Genomic DNA, 27,500 nt, shown 5'->3' with positions numbered 1-27,500 from the left:
AAACACCAACACACACCCACATTCACCATCAAACACCAACACACACCATCAAACACCAACACACACCCACATTCACCATCAAACACCAACACACACCATCAAACACCAACACACACCAACATTCACCAACAAAAACCGGCACACACCATCAAACACCAACACACACCCACATTCACCATCAAACACCAACACACACCATCAAACACCAACACACACCCACATTCACCAACACACACCATCAAACACCAACACACACCAACATTCACCAACAAAAACCGGCACACACCATCAAACACCAACACACACCCACATTCACCATCAAACACCAACACACACCATCAAACACCAACACACACCAACATTCACCATCAAACACCGGCACACACCATCAAACACCAACACACACCGACAGTCACCATCAAACACCAACACACACCGACATTCACCAACACACACCGACATTCACCATCAAACACCAACACACACCAACATTCACCATCAAACACCGGCACACACCATCAAACACCAACACACACCGACATTCACCATCAAACACCAACACACACCATCAAACACCAACACACACCATCAAACACCAACACACACCGACATTCACCATCAAACACCAACACACACCCACATTCACCATCAAACACCAACACACACCATCAAACACCAACACACACCGACATTCACCAACACACACCGACATTCACCATCAAACACCAACACACACCGACATTCACCATCAAACACCGGCACACACCATCAAACACCAACACACACCATCAAACACCAACACACACCAACATTCACCATCAAACACCGGCACACACCATCAAACACCAACACACACCGACATTCACCATCAAACACCAACACACACCATCAAACACCAACACACACCCACATTCACCATCAAACACCAACACACACCGACATTCACCATCAAACACCAACACACACCATCAAACACCAACACACACCGACACACACCATCAAACACCAACACACACCGACATTCACCATCAAACACCAACACACACCGTCATTCACCATGAAACACCGACACACCAACACACACCATCAAACACCAACACACACCAACACACACCATCAAACACCGACACACACCGACATTCACCATCAAACTGACATTCACCATCAAACACCAACACACACGACACACACCATCAAACACCAACACACACCATCAAACACCATCAAACACCAACACACACTGTTACGAAACAGACTGGAGGCAGATGCAGGTGCAGGTCACAGTCTTTATTACTTAAACCAGAAACAAATAAACAAACACAGGGAGCGCGGTCTCTACTGACTCTACACACTCTGGTCCCCTACCTACGACCGCTAGCATGCTACACATTAGCACATACTGATATACTTCCTTCACTTGGCGAACTAAAGCAACTATAATACTGCGCGATGTGCTCAGTCACACGGGGGGTTTAAATAACAAACTTAATTAAACCAAAACATGGGCACCTGTGGCAAATCAGAGACATGCTCAAACTTAACTCAGTGTCCAAGCGGGAAGTGAACGAAAACAAAAGAGTCACGTGACCAGTCAGCGGCCGTACCGCAGTGCCCTCTGCTGGCCGTGGCGTAACACACACCGACATTCACCATCAAACACCAACACACACCATCAAACACCGACACACACCGACATTCAGCAGTAGAGCCCAGCACAGTAAACACACAGGTCAGGGACATGACTGTGTGTGCATTAATCACAGGGCTGTAAACACTGCGCTGCAGTTGGGAGGAAACACGGTTCTGGTTAAAGGGTAATTTCTGTTCTCTGTGAGAGAAGACGAGGAGACGGTGAGTAAGATCAGCTTCCTGTTTAAGCTGTATTTTTATCATCCCTGAATATCACCACCGTGTTTCTCAACATCACTTTATTAATCAGCGTTTCCACTCAGCTCCTCTCTCTCCTCTCCGCGTGAGGTAAAGACGAACATGTCCTCGGCGTTGGGTTCTGCACTAGAACACTCCGGAACACTGCCGGTGCAGCGCTCATTCCTTTCTCACTCAGAGCTGTATTCAAGAATTTCAGACTTTATTCAATTTTAAATCAAAACCGAAGATGAAGTGAAAAACTGAAAGAGCTGTAATATGTGATGCAGCATCGAGGCTGATGCTAATTACTGCTAATCATTTTTAATGAATTCTACAATAACATTTCACTATTCACTTAAAACACTGAAGCAAAATTCACTTTAATTAAACAACAAACGCCCACACCAGCATCCATCACTGAATGATTCACTGTTGGAAGGCAACACAGTTAATACATTAATAATAATAATAATAATAATAACAACAACGTAGTGTAATAATGTAAATAATGTAATTATTAATTAACAGTAATAATGTAGCACATGAGCCGGTTTTAATAGCAAATCCTTTACAAATAAAACACCTGGAAAGTACGGTTGAAATCACGATGAATTCAAAGTAAAGTGTGAAATAGAAGTAAATTAGAAATGTAAATAATTATGAAAATCACGCTTTGAAGAATTGAGCGGAAATGTGTACTGTTGTGTACTAATGGGTGTATTTATAATAATTCATATCCATTCATTTGTAAAATGGAATATTTACGTTAAAATCCACAACACAATGTTTATTTAACACTTACGTTGTTTACTCCCTGTACAATAGCTTTCTTTGAATAATTAATAATATATATAAATTAATAAAGGTGTTTATATATGTTTTTATATGTATATAAACATCTAGCTGTAAATAAATGTTTATTAGTTTGAGTGTAAATATTTAATGGAGTGTAATGGAGTGTGAGGGAGTGTGAGGGAGAAATGCTCTGGCTTTTGGGTTTCAGTGTAAATGGTGTAAAAGAAACCAGCAAACCCCAAACCAAAACCTAACCTCAGCCCACTGTCTACACACACACACACACACACACACACACACACACACTCATACTCACACTCACTGAGAGCTAGTGCCACGTGTTAGAATTTGCATGCAGTCTGTACCACTGCAACACTGTGTGTGTGTATGTGTGTATATATGTGTGTGTGTGTGTGTAAGTGTATGTGTGTGTATATGTGTGTGTAAGTGTATGTGTGTGTAAGTGTATGTGGGTGTATATGTGTGTGTATGTGTGTATATATGTGTGTGTGTAAGTGTATGTGGGTGTATATGTGTGTATATATGTGTATATGTGTGTGTGTGTGTATGTGTGTATATATGTGTATGTGTGTGTGTGTAACTATGTGTGTGTATATGTGTGTGTAAGTGTATGTGGGTGTATATGTGTCTGTGTGTATGTATGTGTATGTGTGTGTGTGTGTGTGTAAGTGTATGTGTGTGTATATGTGTGTGTGTGTTTGTGTGTGTATGTGTGTGTGTGTGTGTACACTCAGACCCCCACACCCAGGTTTAGCTGTAGTAGGTAAGGGTTAACTCCTCAAGGCAGTGTATGTAGGTGTATGAGTGTGTGTGTGTGTGTGTGTGTGTGTGTGTGTGTACACTCAGACCCCCACACCCAGGTTTAGCTGTAGTAGGTAAGGGTTAACTCCTCAGGGTAGTGTATGTAGGTGTAGGGGTGTATGTGTGTGTGTGTGTGTGTGTGCAGCAAGTTACACAACTGGGCATTGTTGCAGTGCGGGCCTGTGGGTGCAGCTTTCTGACGTGTCTGATCGACTTTTATCTACAGCACGAGTATGTAAACAGGAAGAAAGCGAGTCAGGGAGCGAGAGAGAGAAACAGACGGAAAGAGAGAGCGACACGAGAGAAAGAAAGAGAAAGACAGAGAGAGAGCTACAACTCAACAGAAAGTGAGAGAGAGAGACAGAAAGTGAGCGAGAGATACACACAGACAGAAAGATAAAGAGAAAGACAGAGAGAGAGAATAATGAACAGTATCAAACAGAGGTGCCCAAACTTTTCCCCATGAAGGGCCAAAAATCGAACTTGACTGAGGGCCGTGGGCCGAAAGTAAACGTCGCATTATACCGAACTCTTTATATATTAAAAGTAAAGTTGCCATGGTTCTCCTCGTTTATGAGTCAGTAGCATTGTGTCTGTAGTCCTCAAAGCGACTCAGACTCCTGGATAAGGTTGCTGAGGACAGCATCGTACTCGGGTACGTTACCTTGGCCGTACCTTACTTTGGCCCACGGGCCCTAGTTTGGGCATCTCTGGTATAAAAGAACAGAAGATTCAGATTTACAGAGAGAACTGAAGGCAGGACTGCAGTAGCGCCGCCCTGCAGAATGAGAGTGGTATTACACCTCTCTCTCCTCCTCTCCCTCTTTCTCTCCCTCTCGCTCTCGTTCTGTCTTCCCACACTCGTCCTTTCTTTTGTGTGATCAAAATAAATTATTAATCAAATTTTCCACTTCCCTCTTTCTGTCTGTTTCTCGAACACTCTTGCGACATGTCTGTGCTGACTGTACACACACACACGCGCACACACACACACTTTCTCACACACAAGAGTGTAGATGTGATGACCTGCAGAGATAGCACTCCACGCACCGTCTCACTCTGTCTCGCATTCCTGCAATCACGGGAGCGCGTCGCTTCATCAGTCTCGCGCCTGGTTTTGGAAACGTTGAATAAATCTTTGATTCTAATCTGAAGTTTGTACTTCACAAACGTTTGGGTTTTAGCCACGCCCACTTTACAACTTCACAGGCTGGTGAGGGAACGACTGGTTTTAGCTGCTGTAACGGATCAAATCTATGACATGTTATTCTTTAAGTACAAATTGAACGTTGTCATGGTTACAACGTGCACCAGATTTTTTTTTTTCCATCCACCTTTCCTGAAAACACCACCATCCTTCAGTTTATGGTGTGTGTGTGGGTGTGTGATTGTAATATGAAGCTCCAAATGTGTGTATGTGGGTTCATGTTTCAATATTTAAATCACCGACTTCCTTGTTCCGTGTTTACTTTCTCTTCCTTGCTCACCCCTTTTGTGTGTGTGTAGTGTGTGTTGTGTGTCTGTTCCCACAATGCCTTGTGTCACTACACACAAACGCTTCATTACTATTTCGGCACTACAAGACTTTGTAGCGACTCGGTTTATAATAACCTTCAATATATAGCCATAGCAACAATCACATAGCCCATTGATGTAGTGTGTGTGTTTGTGTTGTGTGTGTGTGTTTAGTGTTTTGTATGTGTATAGTATAGTGTGTGTGTGTGGTGTGTGTGTGTAGTTATACAAGCCATACAGACTTCATATAAATCCATAATGAACTTTTCCACACTATCTGTTGTTACCCAGATGAGGATGGGTTCCCTTCTGAGTCGGGTTCCTCTCAAGGTTCTTCCTCTTAAAACATCTTAGGGAGTTTTTCCTTGCCACCGTCGCCACTCGGTGTCTTGCTCAGTTGGGATAAATTCACACCTTTAATATCTGTACACCGTGTTGATATTTCTGTAAAGCTGCTTTGAGACAATGTCTATTGTAAAAAGCGCTAAACAAATACAATTGAATTGAATTGAATTGAATAGTTTGTGTGTATAGTGTAGTGTGTGTTTGTGTGTAGTGTGTGTGGGTTTATTGTGTTGTGTGGCTATACGATAAAACATATCACAAACAGTGTGTTTCTGTGTGGTTTACCAATAAACCGTCTTACTCTGTTTTAATGAAATGCGTTTGTGAAGTCTACAGAACACACACCGAGTAACATTAACACACACCGAGTGACATTAACACACTCTGAGTAACATTAACACACTCTGAGTAACATTAACACACACCGAGTAACATTAACACACACCGAGTGACATTAACACACTCTGAGTAACATTAACACACACCGAGTAACATTAACACACACCGAGTGACATTAACACACACCAAGTAACATTAACACACTCTGAGTGACATTAACACACACCGAGTAACATTAACACACTCCGAGTGACATTAACACACTCTGAGTGACATTAACACACTCCGAGTAACATTAACACACACCGAGTGACATTAACACACACCAAGTAACATTAACACACTCTGAGTGACATTAACACACACCGAGTGACATTAACACACTCTGAGTGACATTAACACACTCTGAGTGACATTAACACACACCGAGTGACATTAACACACTCTGAGTGACATTAACACACTCCGAGTGACATTAACACACTCCGAGTGACATTAACACACACCGAGTGACATTAACACACTCTGAGTGACATTAACACACTCTGAGTGACATTAACACACTCTGAGTGACATTAACACACTCTGAGTGACATTAACACACTCCGAGTGACATTAACACACTCCGAGTGACATTAACACACTCCGAGTGACATTAACACACTCCGAGTGACATTAACACACTCCGAGTGACATTAACACACTCCGAGTGACATTAACACACTCCGAGTGACATTAACACACACCGAGTGACATTAACACACTCTGAGTGACATTAACACACTCTGAGTGACATTAACACACACCGAGTAACATTAACACACTCTGAGTGACATTAACACACTCTGAGTGACATTAACACACTCTGAGTGACATTAACACACACCGAGTAACATTAACACACACCGAGTAACATTAACACACTCTGAGTAACATTAACACACACCGAGTGACATTAACACACTCTGAGTAACATTAACACACTCTGAGTAACATTAACACACTCTGAGTGACATTAACACACACCGAGTAACATTAACACACACCGAGTAACATTAACACACTCTGAGTAACATTAACACACACCGAGTGACATTAACACACACCGAGTGACATTAACACACACTGAGTGACATTAACACACACCGAGTGACATTAACACACACCGAGTAACATTAACACACACCGAGTAACATTAACACACTCTGAGTGACATTAACACACTCTGAGTGACATTAACACACACCGAGTAACATTAACACACACCGAGTGACATTAACACACTCTGAGTGACATTAACACACTCTGAGTAACATTAACACACACCGAGTAACATTAACACACACCGAGTAACATTAACACACTCTGAGTGACATTAACACACTCTGAGTGACATTAACACACACCGAGTAACATTAACACACACCGAGTGACATTAACACACTCTGAGTGACATTAACACACACCGAGTGACATTAACACACACCGAGTAACATTAACACACACCGAGTAACATTAACACACTCTGAGTGACATTAACACACTCTGAGTGACATTAACACACACCGAGTAACATTAACACACACCGAGTGACATTAACACACTCTGAGTGACATTAACACACTCTGAGTAACATTAACACACACCGAGTGACATTAACACACTCTGAGTGACATTAACACACTCCGAGTGACATTAACACACTCCGAGTGACATTAACACACTCCGAGTGACATTAACACACTCCGAGTGACATTAACACACTCTGAGTGACATTAACACACTCTGAGTGACATTAACACACACCGAGTGACATTAACACACTCTGAGTGACATTAACACACTCCGAGTGACATTAACACACTCTGAGTAACATTAACACACACCGAGTAACATTAACACACTCTGAGTGACATTAACACACTCTGAGTGACATTAACACACTCTGAGTGACATTAACACACTCTAAGTGACATTAACACACACTGTAAAATATTTAACGATAAAATATCTCCATTAAATTAAATATTAAACTATAACTTTAATTAAGTATAAATTTGAATGTCATTGATGTTAAAGTTTCAGACGATTGTTTGCAGGAATTTAAACTTTAGGTGTCAGACGCTTCAGAGCATGAGGAGTGTGTCGAGTACACTTCCTGTTCTGAACATCATGAAGGAAGTGTGTGTGTGTGTGTGTGTGTGTGTGTGTGTGTGTGTGTGTGGTTTGTGAGTTTATCCCAGTGATTATAGCTTCTAAAAACAGAACCACACAGACTTCCTCTGTTATGGCGGGACGGGGGGAGGGGACGGGCGTTGTCTCTCTGTCTCTCTCTCTCTCTCTCTTTCTGTCTTTCTCTGTCTGTCTCTCTTTCTGTCTCCCTCTCACTCTCTCTCTCTCTCTCTCTCTCTCTCTCTCAGACGTGTATTTGCATGGCTCTGCTTATTTAAAGCAGGAGGCATTTGAATGTCTGCCGAGGTACGGAAGTCTTCTGAATACACACACACGGCACACACACACACACACACACGCACACACGCTCTCAAGGCTTCTTAACTCAGAAGGAGCCAAATGTCTTGAGTCCTGTAATTTTGTCCAATTATATTTCTCAGTACGAGAGGAAGAGTAAGAGAGAGAGGAGAAAAGGAAAGAAAGAACAAAAAGCAGGAGGAATACAGAGAGGTGAGACGGACAGAGAGGTGAGACGGACAGAGAGGTGAGACAGACAGAGAGGTGAGACGGACAGACAGGTGAGACAGAGGGATAACATGGCAGCAGGAAATACTTGTTTCTGATTGGCTGTCCTGGTTGAGTTGGGGTGCGTGTGTTTTTTGTTGTTTTTTTTTAATATTGCGCACACTTCTAAACAAATGCCTCCACGTAGCCATGCTGGAGTGTAACCATGACAACAACAGCAGTCTACGCTAACTTACGATTTGTTTTCCGATGACATACATAAAACACTTCTGGTTACATATAAAACGAGCAGATTCTGGGGTACAGCTCACTGAAACGTAACCATAGCAACAGTCACATGGCCTGCTGAAGGCCAGGTGTGATTTATTAGCTAGCTACATAAAATAACATCACACAGCGCCCTCTAGTGCGTGTGTGTGTGTGTTTGTGTGAGAGAGAGAGAGAGATTGTATAAAAGAGACCCACAGGGGAAACCCCCATATTATCCACTGTGTACCCACACACACACACACACACAAACACACACCGCAATTCCCAACCCCAGTTAACCCCACTTCCTGTAATAGACTCTATAAGACATCAAAGGTATAAACACACACACACACACACACACACGTACTTTAGAGAGAGACACAAAAGCCGAATGCTAATAGCCCTAATCAGTGACTGTGGGAAGTGCGCATGATAAACACCTACAGCTTTTTATTCTTCTTATTTTTCTTTATATTTTATTTTTTCCCTCCCAATAATTTATTCTTTCTTATTCCTGTTTTTTATCAGATTTTTTTCGTTAATATTCTCTTATCTTCCTTTTCTTTTTTTGTCGCTTTTCCTCTTTTTCCTGTCTTTATTCTTTTTTCCTGTTTTTTTTTTTCCTCCTCGTTTTAAATATAGTTTTGATGTTGTGTGTGTGTGTGTGTGCGCTTTCCTCTTGGAGTTCGTTTGATCTTTGTGGTTTATAAACTGCTGTAAACACACACACACACACACACACACACACACACACAGGGAGAGAGTTGCACTGAGCTCCCGCTGAAGCTCCTGATTAGCAGTGTGTTAGCATGTGTGTGTGATTAGCGTGAGAGCTAATGGCTCTGATGTTTGTTGTTGGCTGGAAGGAAGGCCTGTGATCGCCGCTCGGAGTTCGTTATCCACACCGGAGCGGGAAACACACTAAGACACGCTGTGTGGGAATCATTACGGCCCGAGCGGCACCGTGATTACACTGATGAGCGCAGATTACACACGGGTTAGCCAAGAGTTACGCTAACACACACACACACACACTCACATACACACACATACACAAATCGTTGAACAAACGAATCATTTTGAAGACGAATCATTCAAAAGATGAATCGTTTGAAAGGTGAATCGTTCGAAAGACGAAGGCAGTCATGCTTCTTAGTGTAATATTATTATGTCCAATTTTATAACAGCATGATGTGTGTGTGTGTGTGTGTGTGTGTGTGTGTGATGACTCTGTTCCCACTCTGTGTGTTTAACAGGTTGTCTGCTTTGCTTAAGCATCTCTTTGCTTAACCCTTTATAATCAGGTGTTTATAAATTAGGCATTTAACTATACAAACTGTGGCTGGTGTGTGTGTGTGTGTGTGTGTGTGTGAGAGAGAGAGAGAGAGAGAGAGAGAAACTGGCGTCCGGACCTAGACCACTTAATGCTTGGCTACAACAGCAGACAGCACGTCTCTGACCCCATGTACCACACCCACACACACGCACACACACACACACACACACATCCTGAAGGTATGGCTACAGGTGTGTGTGTGTGTGTGTGTGTGTGTGTGTGTGTGTATGTCTGTCTCTTACATTATGTGGAATAACAATTGGTCATCTAATCTCTACTTTCACTTTCTCTCTCTTTCTCTCACTCTCTCTCTAGCTCTGTCTGTCTCTCTTTCTGTCTCTCTCTCTCTGGCAGTGATCAGTATAATGCAGTGGTGGTGAGTGACAGCTCTTGGCATGTGTAGTGGGGAAGTTGTTTCTGCTGCCAGAGCAATCGCGTGTAAAGAGTTTATTTACACACGGCCTGCCACTGTGTGTGTGTCTGTGTGTGTGTGTGTGTGTGTGAGAGAGAGTGAGTTTCGTACTACAGTGCTACAACTTACTCCATATTGTCATCATGGATGCCTTGAAATATAGTCCCTCCCACTGCATTCCATAAAAGTCTGAGATTAATTCTGAGCCAATCACAGAGCAGCATTCGGACAGCTGTGTTTCAGGGGTCCTTCCTCAGGGATGTAGGCAGCTATGTATCTGGAGGGTGGGGCTGTGTTACAGAGTCGTTTAATTGTATTTCGAATCAGAGCTGTGATCTAAGATCAGCTCGTCAGTTCTGAGATTCTTCTTCTAAGGTCATGATTTGCTCAGAACGTCAGAAATCATGTGTCAGGTTGAGATTTGTTGCGAGGTCGATTCTTCGTAAGGTGCTGATTCTTTGTGAGGGAATCTGCTTGCGAGTTGGGGGTTCACTTGCGAGGTTACGAATTCTTTTAAAAGATTTTTTGACAACGTTGAGCGTTGCTACAAGTAGAGGTTGTAAAGGTCAGATTTTACAAGGTTAAGATTCTTCAAGATGTCAAGGTTCTGAGAAAAAACTTTGCTTGTAAAGTTAATATACTTTACAAGGTTGATATTCATTGTAAAGCTGACTTTCAGTACAAGGTTGGGATTTGGTGTAGAGTTAACTTTTGTTGTGAAGGTGATATTCTTTACAGGGGGGAGAGTTCTCATTTACAAGGTTCAGATTCTTTATAAGGTTGAGATTCTTTACAAGGTCACTATTTACAAGGTCACTATTCTTTACAAGGTTAAGATTCTTTACAAGGTCACTTCTTTAGAAGGTTAAGTTTCTTTACAAGGTCACTATTCTTTACAAGGTCACTATTTACAAGGTTACTATTCTTTACAAGTTAAAGATTCTTTACAAGGTCACTATTTACAAGGTTACTGTTCTTTACAAGGTTAAGATTCTTTACAAGGTCACTTCTTTAGAAGGTTAAGTTTCTTTACAAGGTCACTATTCTTTACAAGTTTGAGATTCTTTACAAGGTCACTATTCTTTACAAGTTTGAGATTACAAGATCACTATTCTTTACAAGTTGGAGATTCTTTACAACTTTGAGATTCTTTACAAGGTCACTATTCTTTACAAGTTTTAGATTCTTTACAAGGTCAGGATTCTTTACAAGTTTGAGATTCTTTACAAGGTCACTATTCTTTACAATGTCACTATTCTTTACAAGTTTTAGATTCTTTACAAGGTCAGGATTCTTTACAAGTTTGAGATTCTTTACAAGGTCACTATTCTTTACAAGGACACTATTTACAAGGTCACTATTCTTTACAAGGCCACTATTTACAAGGTCACTATTCTTTACAAGGTTAAGATTCTTTACAAGGTCACGATTCTTTACAAGTTAAAGTTTCTTTACAAGGTCACTATTCTTTACAAGGTCACTATTCTTTACAACTTTGAGATTCTTTACAACGTCACTATTCTTTACAAGTTTTAGATTCTTTACAAGTTTGAGATTTTTTACACGGTCACTATTCTTTACAAGGTCGAGATCCGTTACAAGGTCAGTGTTCTTTACAAGGTCGAGATTCTTTACATGATCACTATTCTTTACAAGTTTGAGATTCTTTACGAGGTCGCTTTTCTTTACAAGTTTGAGATCCTTTCCAAGGTTGAGATTTTTTAGAAGGTTGCACTACTCATGGAATTGAGTAAACACGTTAAAGTCTCTACACAGGGCACTGGTGAGCCTGTTTATTAAATGTAAACAATAAAACTATTCTGTAAATGATTTAGCCGTGTTCATGCACCATAATGAAGCTAACGACTACATTAGAACGGAAACTACTTCACACTTCCGTGGTCTAGAGTTCGTTAAGTGTTCGAGGTGCGCGCACTTCAGCGGTGGTGGAGGCAGGAACAGTTGGGGGTGGGGCGGTAGGGGGTGTTGGTGGAGGTCCCACAATGCAGACGGCAGGAAGTGGCAAAAGCTGCCAGTGATCATTGTTTATGTGTGTGTGTGTGTGCATGTGTGTGTGTAACTCACTCAGATCTGAAATGAGCCAGCAAGGAAGTGAGTTGTTTACATTACATGCACACTTACCTATAGATACCCCTCCCCCACACACACCCGTCTCACCCTCTTTCTCTCTCATTTTGTTTGTGTGTGTGTGTGTGTGTGTTGAACCTTGCGTGAGGAGAAACCGTGCAAACTTTCAACCCTGGCAACAGACACTGGAGTTTTGGGAAAAAGTGAGAGAGAGAGAGAGAGAGAGAAAGGGAGTTGGAGGGAGGAAAAAGACGGACAGAAAGAGAGAGAGACTGAGGGAGGGGTGTTTTGGGGGTGTTCCATTTCAGAGAGTTATGGAGTTTGGATAATTAAGATCAGCAGGGCGTGAAGGGTGAAGAGAGAGAGAGAGAATCGAGGAAAAAGCGAGGGAGAGTAAGTGATGAAGTACAAAAAAACAGGAAAGGAAAGAGAGAGAGCGAACGAGAGAACAAGATAGAGCAAGGAGAAAACATGAACCAGAGAAAAAGGGAGGGAGAAAAGGAATTACGGATGGAAAGAAAGAGAACATGAGAAAGTGATAGAGAGAGACAGACAGAGAGTGAGACGGAGGGATGTTTAGATGAGTGTGTGGAGAGGGTATGACAAGGGCTGATTCATTACAGTTACCACATCAGATTCCTGTCCAAACTTACACACACACACACACACACACACACACACACACACACACACACACACACCTGCATGCTGTGGCTCGTCTCTCTGTGTGTGTCATGTTGGTGTTAGATGATAATTACTGCCTCAGCATTATGACTGACTGCAGGGTAAACTTACCACACATACACACACACACTCATATACACGCAGACACACACACTCAGACACTCGTACACACACACACTTTCACACACACACTCATACACAGACATGGACACATACACACATAAACGCACATACGCCGATGCACACACACACAGACACAAACACACACACGTGTGTGGGTGGAATGTAAACAGTGAGATTTCTCTTTTTGGCACAGCAGCTCATCCCAGTCCCTCACAGGTCAAAGGTCGGGTCTGTATATGTAGGGAGAATGGAGACATTTCTCTCCCTCTTTCTCTCGCTCCCTTTTTTCTCTTTCTCTCCCCGTCTCTCTCCCTGATCAGTAATGAGGTTCTAGAACCCTAATGAGAATTCTGACATGTGTGTGTGTGTGTGTGTGTGTGTGTGTGAGAGAGAGAGAGAGAGAGAGAGAGAGAGAGAGAGAACAGAGCTAGATTAAGCCAGAGATGTAAAATGCCACTTTGTGATTGGCTGACAGCAGGGAGTGACATCATAACACACACACACACACACACACACACACACACACACACACAGAGGTTCTCTCTCTCAGACACACACATTTTGAAGTTGACACAGAGATCACAAAGTCTCATCATTCCACTTTACCACAAGTCCAGACCTGCGCTACACACAGAGGGAGAGCTCACTTCTGCCTTTCAGTGTGTGTGTGTGTGTGTGTGTGTGTGTGTGTGTGTGTGTGTGTATTGAGTGAGCCTGAAATCTGAATGTAGTGCTCATGTTAAACACAGTGGGTGTGATTGAAAGGAGGCAGCAATAAAATTTTGGCACTCTGTCTCTCACACACACACACACACACACACACACACACGAACACCAGCATTAAACAGACAGAGGTGTGTTCTTAATCCTTCACACACACACGTGTGGCGTTAAAAGTTTCTCACTATACGTAACTAACATATTATCACCTGGGCCTCAACACATACATACAAGAGCATCTCTCTCTCTCTCACACACACACACACACACACACACACTCTCTCTCTCTCTCTCTCACACACACACACACACACACACACACACACACACACACACACTCTCACACACACACACAAACACACACACACTCTCTCACACACATACACACTCTCTCTCTCACACACACACACACACGCTCTCTCACACACACACACACACACACTCTCTCTCTCACACACACACACACACGCTCCCTCTCACACACACACACACACACACTCTCTCTCTCTCTCTCTCACACACACACACACACACACTCTCACACACACACACACACACTCTCTCTCTCTCACACACACACACACACACACACTCTCTCTCTCACACACACACACACACACACACACACTCTCTCTCACACACACACACACACACACACACACACACACTCTCTCTTACACACACACAGTGGAGTTACTGGAAATTAACCTGAGAAGGAACAAAGTGTATTACTCATCAACAAGAGAGAAAAATATCTCATACTTCTCCTTCTGTGCTCTCACTTCTGCCTTCAGATGTGTGTGTGTGTGTGTGTGTGTGTGTGTGTGTGTGTGTGTGTGTGTGTGTGTGTGTGTGGACATGCCTCTTTGTGCAATGTGTTTTCAAAAAAAACTGCAGTTGTTTTTAAAATGGCTAGAAGAGGGATTAGAGCATAGGGATTAGCAGTAGGGGTTAGTGTGTAGGGATTAGGGGTTAGTGATTCAGGTTTGGAGTGTAGGGATTAGGGGTTAATGTGTAGGGATTAGGGGTTAGTGATTTGGGTTTAGTGTGTAGGGATTAGGGGTTAGTGTGTAGGGATTAGAGGTTAGTGTGTAGGGATTAGGGGTTAGTGTGTAGGGATTAGAGGTTAGTGTGTAGGGATTAGGGGTTAGTGTTTAGGGATTAGAGGTTAGTGTCTAGGGATTGGGGGTTAATGTGTAGGGTTAGAGTTAGTGTGTAGGGATTAGGGGTTAGTGTGTAGGGATTAGAGGTTAGTGTGTAGGGATTAGGGGTTAGTGTGTAGGGATTAGAGGTTAGTGTCTAGGGATTGGGGGTTAATGTGTAGGGTTAGAGTTAGTGTGTAGGGATTAGGGGTTAGTGATTCGGGTTTAGTGTGTAGGGTTAGGGTTAGTGTGTAGGGAATAGGATTATTGTGTAAGGATTAGGTGTTAGTGATCCGGGTTTAGTGTGTAGGGATTAGGGTTAGTGTGTAGGGATTAGGTGTTAGTGATCCGGGTTTAGTGTGTAGGGATTACGGGTTAGTGTGTAAGGATTAGGGGTTAGTGATTCGGGTTTAGTGTGTAGGGATTAGGGTTAGTGTGTAGGGATTAGGGTTAGTGATTAGGGTTTAGTGTGTAGGGTTAGGGTTAGTGTGTAGGGATTAGGGTTAGTGTGTAAGGATTAGGGGTTAGTGATTAGGGTTTAGTGTGTAGGGATTAGGGGTTAGTGATTCAGGTTTAGTATGTAGGGATTAGGGTTAGTGTGTAGGGAATAGGATTATTGTGTAAGGATTAGGTGTTAGTGATCCGGGTTTAGTGTGTAGGGATTAGGGTTAGTGTGTAAGGATTAGGGGTTAGTGATTAGGGTTTAGTGTGTAGGGATTAGGGGTTAGTGATTCAGGTTTAGTATGTAGGGATTAGGGTTAGTGTGTAGGGAATAGGATTATTGTGTAAGGATTAGGGGTTAGTGATCCGGGTTTAGTGTGTAGGGATTAGGGTTAGTGTGTAGGGATTAGGGGTTAGTGATTAGGGGTTAGTGTGTAGGGATTAGGGTTAGTGTGTAGGGATTAGGGGTTAGTGATTAGGGGTTAGTGTGTAAGGATTAGGGGTTAGTGATCCGGGTTTAGTGTGTAGGGATTAGGGGTTAGTGTGTAGGGATTAGAGGTTAGTGTGTAGGGATTAGGGGTTAGTGTGTAGGGATTGGAGGTTAGTGTGTAGGGATTAGGGGTTAGTGTGTAGGGATTAGAGGTTAGTGTGTAGGGATTAGGGGTTAGTGTGTAGGGATTGGAGGTTAGTGTGTAGGGATTAGGGGTTAGTGTGTAGGGATTAGAGGTTAGTGTGTAGGGATTAGAGGTTAGTGTGTAGGGATTAGGGGTTAGTGTTTAGGGATTAGAGGTTAGTGTGTAGGGATTGGGGGTTAATGTGTAGGGATTAGAGTTAGTGTGTAAGGATTAGGTGTTAGTGATCCGGGTTTAGTGTGTAGGGATTAGGGTTAGTGTGTAGGGATTAGGGGTTAGTGATTCGGGTTTAGTGTGTAGGGATTAGGGTTAGTGTGTAGGGATTAGGGGTTAGTGATTCGGGTTTAGTGTGTAGGGTTAGGGTTAGTGATTAGGGTTTAGTGTGTAGGGTGTGGAGTGTGTGTAGGGATTAGGGTTTAGTGTGTAGGGATTAACGTATAGGGATTGGGAAAGGATTTTGATTGAATTCAGTCTTCATGATTCTGATCATCTGAAATTGTGAACTTAATAATAATACCTCCACGCATGAACCCTTTCCTCTGTCTGTGTTTGCATTGTTTAGCCACGATGAAGAAGACAGTGGGCGGAGCTAACGGCTGGCAAGTGGGGACTCTGGGAGCAAACGGACAGAAGGCCAGCAGTCTGGATGGAGTGAGCTTCTCCGAGGGGGAGTTACTGCTGCAGGTACACACACACACACACACACACACACCCACCCACCCACACACACGCGCGCTCCATCAGACAGCATGGCACAGAAACAAATCCATGAGCTTACGTTTGGTCAAGAACCAAGCAATGGTGTGTGGGCGGAGCTATAAATTATGCAGGGCATTGATTGGTCAAACATATTCATACACACAATTGTCTTTCTATCTATTTCTCTCTCTCTCTCTCTCTCTCTTTGCTGTCTGTCCTTCTCTCTGTCTCTCCCTGTGCGTGACTCATATTCTCTCGCTTTTTGTTGTCACGATCAACACCTTAACAAAGGCCCTGCTAATTATGAGCCCTCTTCCTCACACACACACACACACACATACTTTGATACCCCCATCAGAATTATTCTTTTGGTGCTTTTTTTTATGCATGATTGTAAATCATGGTGTGTGTGTGTGTGTGTGTGTGTGTGTGTGTGTGTGTGTGTGTGTGTGTGTTTGTGTTTCAGGCTCTGACTGGATTCGTGATGGTTATAACAGCTGAAGGTTATGTGTTCTACTCTTCACCTACCATACAGGACTACCTGGGCTTTCATCAGGTCAGAACACACACACACACACTCACACACACACACGGAGGATCGTTCATACTAATACTAATTCACTAACATTCACACATTATGTTCAACTAATAATTAGATACAATGGTATAAACCCTAAATAAACTGAGGATTGTGTGTGTGTAAGTGTTTGTATAAGTGTGTATGTGTGTGTGTGTGTAAGTGTGTGTGTATGTGTTACAGCTAATCTCTCGTCAGTGTTGGGTTGTGATCAGTGTGGTCATGCTTTGTGTGTGTGTGTGTGTTTATGATGATTGCAATAGCAGAGGCATGCTTGGTTCTGTTCCGCGTTCAAAACACAGACCCTCTACATTTTATTTACGGAGAACCAGAAAGACCTGTCTGAGAGAGAGAGAGAGAGAGAGAGAGAGAGAGCCAGGTGTAGAGAGAGAGAGAGAGCCAGGTGTAGAGAGAGAGAGAGCCAGGTGTAGAGAGAGAGAGAGCCAGGTGTAGAGAGAGAGAGAGAGAGAGAGAGACAGGTGTAGAGAGAGAGAGAGACAGGTGTAGAGAGAGAGAGAGAGAGACAGGTGTAGAGAGAGAGAGAGAGAGAGAGAGACAGGTGTAGAGAGAGAGAGAGACAGGTGTAGAGAGAGAGAGAGAGAGACAGGTGTAGAGAGAGAGAGAGAGAGAGAGAGAGACAGGTGTAGAGAGAGAGAGAGCCAGGTGTAGAGAGAGAGAGAGCCAGGTGTAGAGAGAGAGAGAGAGCCAGGTGTAGAGAGAGAGAGAGCCAGGTGTAGAGAGAGAGAGAGAGCCAGGTGTAGAGAGAGAGAGAGAGAGAGAGAGAGAGAGAGGTGTAGAGAGAGAGAGAGACAGGTGTAGAGAGAGAGAGAGAGAGAGAGAGACAGGTGTAGAGAGAGAGAGAGAGAGAGAGAGAGACAGGTGTAGAGAGAGAGAGAGAGAGACAGGTGTAGAGAGAGAGAGAGAGAGACAGGTGTAGAGAGAGAGAGAGAGAGACAGGTGTAGAGAGAGAGAGAGACAGGTGTAGAGAGAGAGAGAGAGACAGGTGTAGAGAGAGAGAGAGAGACAGGTGTAGAGAGAGAGAGAGAGAGAGACAGGTGTAGAGAGAGAGAGACAGGTGTAGAGAGAGAGAGAGACAGGTGTAGAGAGAGAGAGAGAGAGAGAGAGAGGTGTAGAGAGAGAGAGAGAGAGACAGGTGTAGAGAGAGAGAGAGAGAGAGAGGTGTAGAGAGAGAGAGAGAGACAGGTGTAGAGAGAGAGAGAGAGAGAGACAGGTGTAGAGAGAGAGAGAGAGAGAGAGAGACAGGTGTAGAGAGAGAGAGAGAGAGAGAGACAGGTGTAGAGAGAGAGAGAGAGAGAGACAGGTGTAGAGAGAGAGAGAGAGAGACAGGTGTAGAGAGAGAGAGAGAGAGAGAGAGAGAGAGACAGGTGTAGAGAGAGAGAGAGAGAGAGACAGGTGTAGAGAGAGAGAGAGAGACAGGTGTAGAGAGAGAGAGAGAGAGACAGGTGTAGAGAGAGAGAGAGAGACAGGTGTAGAGAGAGAGAGAGAGAGACAGGTGTAGAGAGAGAGAGAGACAGGTGTAGAGAGAGAGAGAGAGAGAGAGACAGGTGGAGAGAGAGAGAGAGAGAGAGACAGGTGTAGAGAGAGAGAGAGACAGGTGTAGAGAGAGAGAGAGAGAGACAGAGAGAGAGAGAGAGAGAGAGAGAGAGAGACAGGTGTAGAGAGAGAGAGAGAGAGACAGGTGTAGAGAGAGAGAGAGAGAGAGACAGGTGTAGAGAGAGAGAGAGAGAGACAGGTGTAGAGAGAGAGAGAGAGAGAGAGACAGGTGTAGAGAGAGAGAGAGAGAGACAGGTGTAGAGAGAGAGAGAAAGAGCCAGGTGTAGAGAGAGAGAGAGAGAGAGACAGGTGTAATACACAGTTATGCACAAAAGTACAAAGTTCACTTCAGTTCAAATGTCCTCACCTGCATTCATGCACGTGCACACACACACACACACACACACACACACACACACACACCCACACCCACATACATACACACGTCTTCATGGCATAATGCAACAATCCAGTCGGACTCACTCGCTGTGTTGAGTACTCTGTTCTCATTCACACTCGTAAGTAGTTTACATTAATGACACATCACACACAAAATAAAATAAATAGAGGAAAGTCTTAAAATCAAAGCGAAAAGAAGTTTCAAAATATGGAGGAAAGTCATACAAGAAAAAAGGGGAGGTCTCAAAATGAAATATAAATAATGAAAGTCTAAAAATCAAAGAAAATGTAGACTTATGTCTCAAAATAAATGTAAAAAAATATATATATACTAAGTGAAGTCGTACTTAAAGTCTCCGTTTTTTTGTTTTTAAAATCCAACACGGTGAAACAGGAAATTATCTAGTGAGAGAGTGAGACAGGTGAAACTGCGTTATCGGGACTGACCACTAGAGGGAGCCGATGTATTACAGATCAAAGTGAAGGTTATTTAATACACATGAAAATATTTGTCATGCTGTAATGAAATATCCAACAATGTTTGTGTGTGTGTGTGTGTGTGTGTGTGTGTGTGTAGTCTGATGTGGTGCACCAGAGTGTGTTCGAGCTGATCCACACTGATGACCGTGCCATGTTCAGGAGACAGCTGCACTTCGCCCTGAAACCCACACAGGGTGAGCTCACTGACGATGCTGATGGTACGTACCATACACTCACACACACACACACGCACAGACACACACACACACAGACACACATACACACACATGTACACACACACACACACATACATACATACACACAGGCACGGACACACACACACACACATACACACACCAACACATAGACACATTTGTCTTTACTACCTTCTGCACCTCTAGTAACATCAGTAGCCAAAATGAAACCTTTACTTTTTCTTACTTTCTTTCTTTCTGTTTTAAAGTAAAACCTGCATTTAAAAAAAAATAAAATAAAGAAAATATTGTGTTAAAAAAATATTCCCATGGGGACCAGCCACAACATCAAACCTGTCTCACATTCCTGTCCTTGGGGACATTCTTTCCAATCCGAGATATAAAAGCATGTATGAACTTGCCTCCTGATGAATTTGCATGGTGTTACGAGACTCAGCCACATGGGGGCGGCGATGTGTCCATGTCTGATCCATAGATGTGTGTGTGAGAGAGAGTGTTAGTATTAAAGCTAAATAACGGCACATGATAATAATCTAGAGGGAGTGTTTACTACAGATGGAGCTATTTATCAGCTCATAGAGCATGAATACTGACAAACAGGGCCAACAAAGCTGTGAGTGTGTGTGTGTGTGTGTGTGTGTTGTCGGCGAGCCGTTAGCGTGTCTGGCTGTCATTACTGAACATGTCTGGAATGTATGCAGAGGAACGTGTGTGTGTGTGCAGTTCAGCAGTTCATTCATACACAGAAATAAACACGTTAGCATCTGTGACGTCATCGGCGTTGTACTGTATTCACTTCAGTACGTGTTTAGATTTCTTTGTTTTGTTTTAATCCAGAATGACTTACAGACAGGATAATAATGACTTCCACGCACACAGCTGAGCTGGAGTTAGAACTCACAACCTTCTGGTCATGAATACAGGACCTTAATGTACCTCTGAAATGAAAATTGGTGGAGTTTTGTTTTAATTTTATGGACACCATTATGATACTGTATCTAAATAATAAATAAATAGCACGTTTGGATGTATTCTCTGGTCAATCTGTTCTGCGGCTTCGTTTTCATTTTTATAATAATGCATTGTCTTTTCTCTGTAGGCCTCCAGAAGACCAGCGACATCACCACCGCCATCATAAATTACAACCCTCAACAGCTGCCACCAGAGAACTCGTCCTTCCTGGAGAGGAGCTTCTGCTGCCGCTTTCGCTGCCTCCTCGACAACTCCTCTGGCTTCCTGGTAAACACACACACACGTTAAATGCATACACAAATACAGCTGTGGTTTGTGTCCAGAAGTCGAGACCCACCACCAAGAACAAAAAAATTACCTTGGCTGTGTTTTATTTCCCTACCTCAGGCCCTGAACTTCCACGGTCGACTGAAGTATCTCCACGGCCAAAATAAGATGGCAGAGGATGGCACTATGGCACATCCTCAGCTGGCTCTCTTTGTCATAGCTACACCCCTCCAGCCGCCCTCTATCTTGGAAATCCGGAGCAAGACATTTCTCTTCCAGACCAAACACAAGCTGGACTTTACACCTATGGGCATTGACACCAGGTGACCTCACAGGGTTACAGCTGCAACTGAAACTTGATTTTTTTGGTGATAAAGGAATATAATACAGTATACGGACAGCAGGGGGAGCTCTTGCACTTCTAATACAGTATATTGACAGCAGGGGGAGCGCTTACACTCTTCTAATACAGTATATTGACAGCATAGGAAGCTCTTGAACCCTTCTAATACAGTATACAGACAGCAGGGGGAGCTCTTGCACCCTGTTAATACAGTATATTGACAGCAGTGGGAGCTCTTGCACTCTTCTAATACAGTATATTGACAGCAGAGAAAGCTCTTGCACTCTTCTAATACAGTATATTGACAGCAGGGGGAGCTCTTGCGCCCTTCTAATACAGTATATTGACAGCAGGGGGAGCTCTTGCGCCCTTCTAATACAGTATATTGACAGCGGGGGAACGCTTGCACTCTTCTAATACAGTGTATTGACAGCAGGAGGAGCGCTTGCACTTTTCTAATGCAGTATATTGACAGCAGGGGGAGCTCTTGCATCTTTCTAATGTAATATATAATTATCCAATTGAGGAGTCATTAGTTGAGTTAATTTGTCGAGCGTTGTAATAACGTAGCGTGTATGTCTCCTGTCACACAGGGGAAAGGTGGTGCTGGGTTACAATGAGATCGAGCTGTGCATGAGAGGCTCTGGTTACCAGTTCATCCACGCTGCAGATATGATGTACTGTGCCGACAACCACGTGAGAAGTGAGTTACAGCACAAGCAAACAGTATGTCTTGTAAAAAATCCAAACTGTAGCATGTACAACTGTTATTTACTTTGTATGAAGTGTACTACAGGGTTTATGACATCCATAACATAAAGTTTTTACAAAATTATGTATGTTTAACCGCTGTTAAGCCGGAAACCAAGATGACAGAAATTTACATAATCACATTTGCAGTAACTGAAGAAATAAAAGATTTTTCCAGATGCTCAATTCTTTTCTTCTTCCTCCAGTGATTAAAACTGGCGAGAGCGGTTTCACAGTCTTCCGGCTCCTGACGAAGTCAGGAACTTGGGTCTGGGTGCAGGCCAATGCCAGGCTTGTCTATAAGGGCGGACGACCAGACTTCATTGTGGCACGACAGAGAGCTTTAACGTGAGACTCACAATTTGTTTTCATTCAAACAGATCTTGGGGTGGGATTGGTTTGATGGCGTGTGGGGGTTGCACCAACCCGTCTGTATCTTGCTTTTTCTCTGTTCTTTCCTTTACCCCCTTTCAATTTTCCATCTTTCCAGTAACGAAGAAGGTGAAGAGCATCTCCGTCAGAGGAAGCTGCAGTTGCCCTTCAGCTTTGCCACCGGAGAAGCCGTCCTGTATGAGACAACCCCTTCTCCAGACATGACTAACATCTCTACCCAAATCAAAGGGGGTAAGATCAGTAAACCTGCCGCGCTGCCTCCAAGCTCACTGTTGAGCTCCATGCTGAAGCAGGATGAATCCGTCTACAAGGCCAACAGCGATCCCAACTCTCAGTTCTGCCTGGAAAAGGCATTCCGTGACAGCCACGCCCTTCTTAACGTCCCTGGAAAGTCCTGGGCAGATGGAGAAAGGAGCACTGTGGGCATCAAGGAGGAGTCGACAGTGCAGGACATGATCGACAGCTTGCAGCAGATCATCGGGGACAGCAGCATGTGCGGGAACCTGGAAGAGCTAACAATCGACCAGGAGGAACTGAAGGAATGGGAGAATGCTCTGCTGAGAATGAACAACCTGAGCAGTACCGAGATGCCCGTCGAGCTTAACGACATCCTAACCAACGACATCTTCTCATACGTGGAGGACGTGCTGTTTAAGGAGTGCAGCCCCAACATGAGCGACCAACTTCCCGAGTGTCTGTCCGAGCTGCAGCTGCAGGGAGATATTAACGACCTTTTGAGTATTTCAGAGGGCCTTGAAACAGCTGACCCAGAAAGAGGGTTGACGGAACTTGCTCACATTGGGCCAGAGATGGCTCTGGGGCAGCCGGCAAATCCTGTGGAACCATTTGTAGAACTATGTGAAAGTATGGCATTTGAACCTTCACTTTCTGGGCAGCAGAACCAGGCCAGGCTGGTGCAGCAGACAGCAACAACCCAACAGAACCAAGCAGAGTTTGGACTGCAAGTTCAGAATCATCTCCAGAGTGGAAACCTGGGCTACTCAGACAAAGCTCAACATGTGGGCTTTCACAACCAGAATTCTGTCCCATTCAATCAGGCAATCCGGCCAAGCAGTCAGTGGACAGGGCCCCAGGCCTCCACCAGCAAGAATATTTCACTTTCCCAAAACGTCATGTTAAACCCTGCACCAGGTGCCTGCCTCAAAGGGCAGTTTCCTCTGAGCAATCAGAGCGTAGACAATCAGAGACTTGCGACATGGCAGCAATCCCAGCCTCCTGTTCAACAGGGCCGTCCCACATTATCCAAAGTTCCCAACGTCCAGAATATCCCAAATGGTCATCATCATGTCCAACCAGTTCCACTCCCCAGGTTAATGCTACAGTCTAACTTTGGCTCAGGGTCCCATCCTCAGCCTAATGTAATCGATAATACAGTTTATGGCCAGCAGGCGGGGAGCGTGCACCCAGCGGATGCTGTGTTTGGACAGCAGGGGGAACATTTACAGACGTCTAATGCAGTATATGGACAGCAGAGGGAGCTCGTGCACCCATCCAGTGTTATGTTTGGGCAGCAGGGGGAGCTGATGGAGACATCAAATTCAGCTTATAACCAGCAGGGGGAGCTGTTAAACACCATGTCACCTGCACTTGTCAGCAGTTGCATGTTCGAGAGAGCACTTCAGGTCCCCATGAACGGCTTGCGCTACGGTTCAGCTGGACGGGACGGGGTTATCTCGTCTTGCCAGAAGACCAAAGAGTTTACGGCCCAGAATTCAGTACAGGGCTCGTACGTCTTTCAAAACAGACCCGCGGAGAACATATTGAACAACATGGGTGTGATACCGGACAGTGCTGTCACCTGCCATCTGCAGCAGCAGTTTCTCACCTGCAATAGTCAGACACAGGTAACGTGCAAGTCTTTGTGAAATTTATTTCTACCGTATGACCGTTTACCGGTCACGTAACCGATTTGTCTGATTTGTCTCCTACAGTTCGCAAACAATCCGGTCAAGGAGAATGGACTGTTCCAATTCGCCCCTGTGACGGGGGAGACGCCGTGCTTCCCCAGCAACCCCCAGAATGACAGTTTTTAGAAAGGAAAAATTCCTGTCCAGCGCAGCTATCTTTTGTGAATGGAGAAAGGAAGGAGGGACGTCCCTGTGAAGATACCGTACACGCTTCTTCGTATTCAGACCCTCCCTTTGGTTTACTGCAGCTGAAATACGTCGACGAGATCAAAGGCGAAGGGCTGGAATCGTCATGGTAGTACCGTCAGACAAGACTACGTGTTAAACCCTGCATGTCTGCTCACACACACTCGTCTATATAATCATTTGTCCGCTTATTTGTGTGTTTGTTTGTTTGCTCACCCCCTGCCCAAAGAAGTTCAGAAGGACAGAAAAGCGAACTTATTTTTTCCTTTTTGTGCATTTCTTTGTGTGTTTTTGTTTTCTTTCTTTCTTGAATTTTGTGTGTGTGTTGGGGGCAGAGAGGAGCTGCTCAGAGCTCAGTTATGAAGTATGCAGTAGAAAAGATGGAAGCTTTTCTTCGCGGGGATGAAATTCTGGGGTGGGGAGGGAGGGAGCCATTTTAAAAGACGCACACTCACTTTTCTGTTTATTCAGAAAGAGTAGAGTCATGGAAAAAGGGAAAAGCCTCATACTGCTCGTGTGTTCTCTTTCGGATTTCTCTCGATGCACTTCAGAGCAGAAGGTGAGATCAACACCTGTAAAAATGACCGATTGTAAAATATATATATTTTTTTTTTGTTAAAAAGACTGAAAGAAAAAAAAGACATCGTGAGCTGCATCCAAAGACGTAGCACTATGATAGAGTTCAGATCGAATTTAACCTGCAGCTGTGTTACGTTAGGTGCCGTCTAATTTATATAACTCCCACAATGCTGCGGATCTGTGGGGGGGCCAAAACTACTGCCTGACTGACCGCTAAAGCTGAAGCGTAAATGTCTTTCCAGCTTTCCTTCCTGTTTTTTTTTTTTTTTCCGTCGTGGGGGAATGCCTCACCCCAAAACCATCATCCAGTTAACCAATGACACTATGATACGGAGAGAAACACCTCGCCTGAGAGAACGCACAGATTTTAACTGGATGTTTGGTGGATTTTTATTTTTTATTTTTATCCGGAACATCAAAGAAACGTAAAAACACATAACCAGGATTTTCATCGCTCGTCGAAATCATCACGTATTATTATGGTATGGTAATCATGATAGAGGACTTCATATACACAATCAGCTTTTTAAAAATTTTATTTTGAACATGCTTTTTTTTTTTTTTTTTAAATATGTTGTTATGTGCATTTAATCAAATGTCATTGAGCCATTTTGGTGTCTTCTTGTACCTATAATCATAATGCTCTTTACAAAGTGCTAGCTCGCTGACTCCGGGTTAATCACAGGAGTCGGCCAGTTAGTCGGTGGCGAGCGCTGGTGTGGCGCGATACGAGTGAAAACACTTCGCTGAAGAGTGTCGAAACTCAAACGCACAGAAGTCAGGCCGCAAGCCAGACTGTCTGCGTTTCTTTCCTTCTTCTTCGCTTCGTTTCGACTCTTCAGACTTTTATCAGAGCCGATCGCATATTTACTAATTCCCATCCCGTGTCGGAGAACTGTCCTTCGTGCCTTATTCTTCTCCGACACGTTCGCCTTTTGATACGACTATATATTGTTAATATAGCATTATAGAACATATACGTGTTACCAAATCTACCAGCTAGGAATGCTTTCGTACCTCAATCTCAAGGAAATATGACTGATTGCAGACATGGAGTGCTTTACTTCTCTTCCCGCTAGTCCTGAACGTTTATTTTGCACAGCGGAGATGTGCGTGAGATGCGGATTGCTTCTCCAGGCCAATTCGAAGGCATCGTGCGCTGATGGATTTTAAAGCGCCCAGAAAACAGCATAGAAGAACGGTATTCATTTTCATTTAAAAAAAAAAAAAAGAAGCTATCAACGACTCATCGTACGCCGTGGGGCGTATGCGAAATTTGGCAAATAAATCCAGTTAAGTGTAATTAAATTCTAGAATTAACTGTCTAGAATTCTTCTGTTCTTCCATCATAAGTATGAACTGACCTGAGTTAGAACATGGCGTCAACGCTGAATCAAACAGCACCATCGTTTTTATTGACGGAGACGTCACTGGCATATGCAAAGGGGCATGTGCCAGTGCGAAAACCAATCATTTTTGGTCTTTTTGTTTTACCTGCTTAATATGCCAATATACAGTAAAAATATTAATCAAGACTCATTTCCTCTCAAGACACGCCCATTGGATCCTCCCACACCCCCTCAACCCAAATCCATATAGTTCAAGTTTTTTAAAAAACAAAACTGAACTAAAAAAAACCTCAATTATGGTTTCAGAAGCGAGTGCCCACCATATTTAGTCAGCTAGGTGGCTAAGACGTCGTCAAATTTGTTTAGATTTGGCGGCTGAAGGAAACACGGAACTCCTTTGACGCGTGGAATCGACTCGTAACCTTTAAGATGTTTCATGGGCACTTTAAGTTCGATCTGCTTTTAACCATATTCTCAAATGTTGCCCGGCATAGTGAGATGTTTGTGGACAGTTAGACAAGTTTGCATCCAAGTTAAAATTCAAGCCTGAATTCAAGAATCGAGTGGCTTCAAAAATCTCCATTTGAGATCTGACCT

The 27,500-nt window shown here is 43.6% G+C and overlaps 1 protein-coding gene across 3 annotated transcripts in view; it reads left to right on the top strand.

Annotated features, from left to right (window-relative positions):
• Nucleotides 1-27,500, top strand: part of ahr2 (aryl hydrocarbon receptor 2) — a 54,501-nt gene that overhangs the window by 24,133 nt on the left and 2,868 nt on the right. For all 3 annotated transcript variants that reach the window (XM_047151581.2, XM_047151580.2, XM_017459013.3), the window contains exons 3-11: nt 16,775-16,896; nt 17,378-17,467; nt 20,019-20,139; nt 21,236-21,375; nt 21,496-21,698; nt 22,312-22,421; nt 22,675-22,816; nt 22,959-24,726; nt 24,814-27,500. The exon at nt 24,814-27,500 is cut by the window's right edge and continues 2,868 nt beyond it. In XM_047151581.2, coding sequence (XP_047007537.1) covers nt 16,775-16,896; nt 17,378-17,467; nt 20,019-20,139; nt 21,236-21,375; nt 21,496-21,698; nt 22,312-22,421; nt 22,675-22,816; nt 22,959-24,726; nt 24,814-24,915 — 2,798 coding nt within the window. In that variant the 3' untranslated portion in view covers nt 24,916-27,500. The remainder of the gene's footprint in view (nt 1-16,774; nt 16,897-17,377; nt 17,468-20,018; nt 20,140-21,235; nt 21,376-21,495; nt 21,699-22,311; nt 22,422-22,674; nt 22,817-22,958; nt 24,727-24,813) is intronic.

This window comes from Ictalurus punctatus, chromosome 27 (assembly GCF_001660625.3).
Source record: "Ictalurus punctatus breed USDA103 chromosome 27, Coco_2.0, whole genome shotgun sequence".
Taxonomy (NCBI): Eukaryota; Metazoa; Chordata; class Actinopteri; order Siluriformes; family Ictaluridae; genus Ictalurus; species Ictalurus punctatus.
This window is presented reverse-complemented; position numbering and strand designations above follow the sequence as displayed.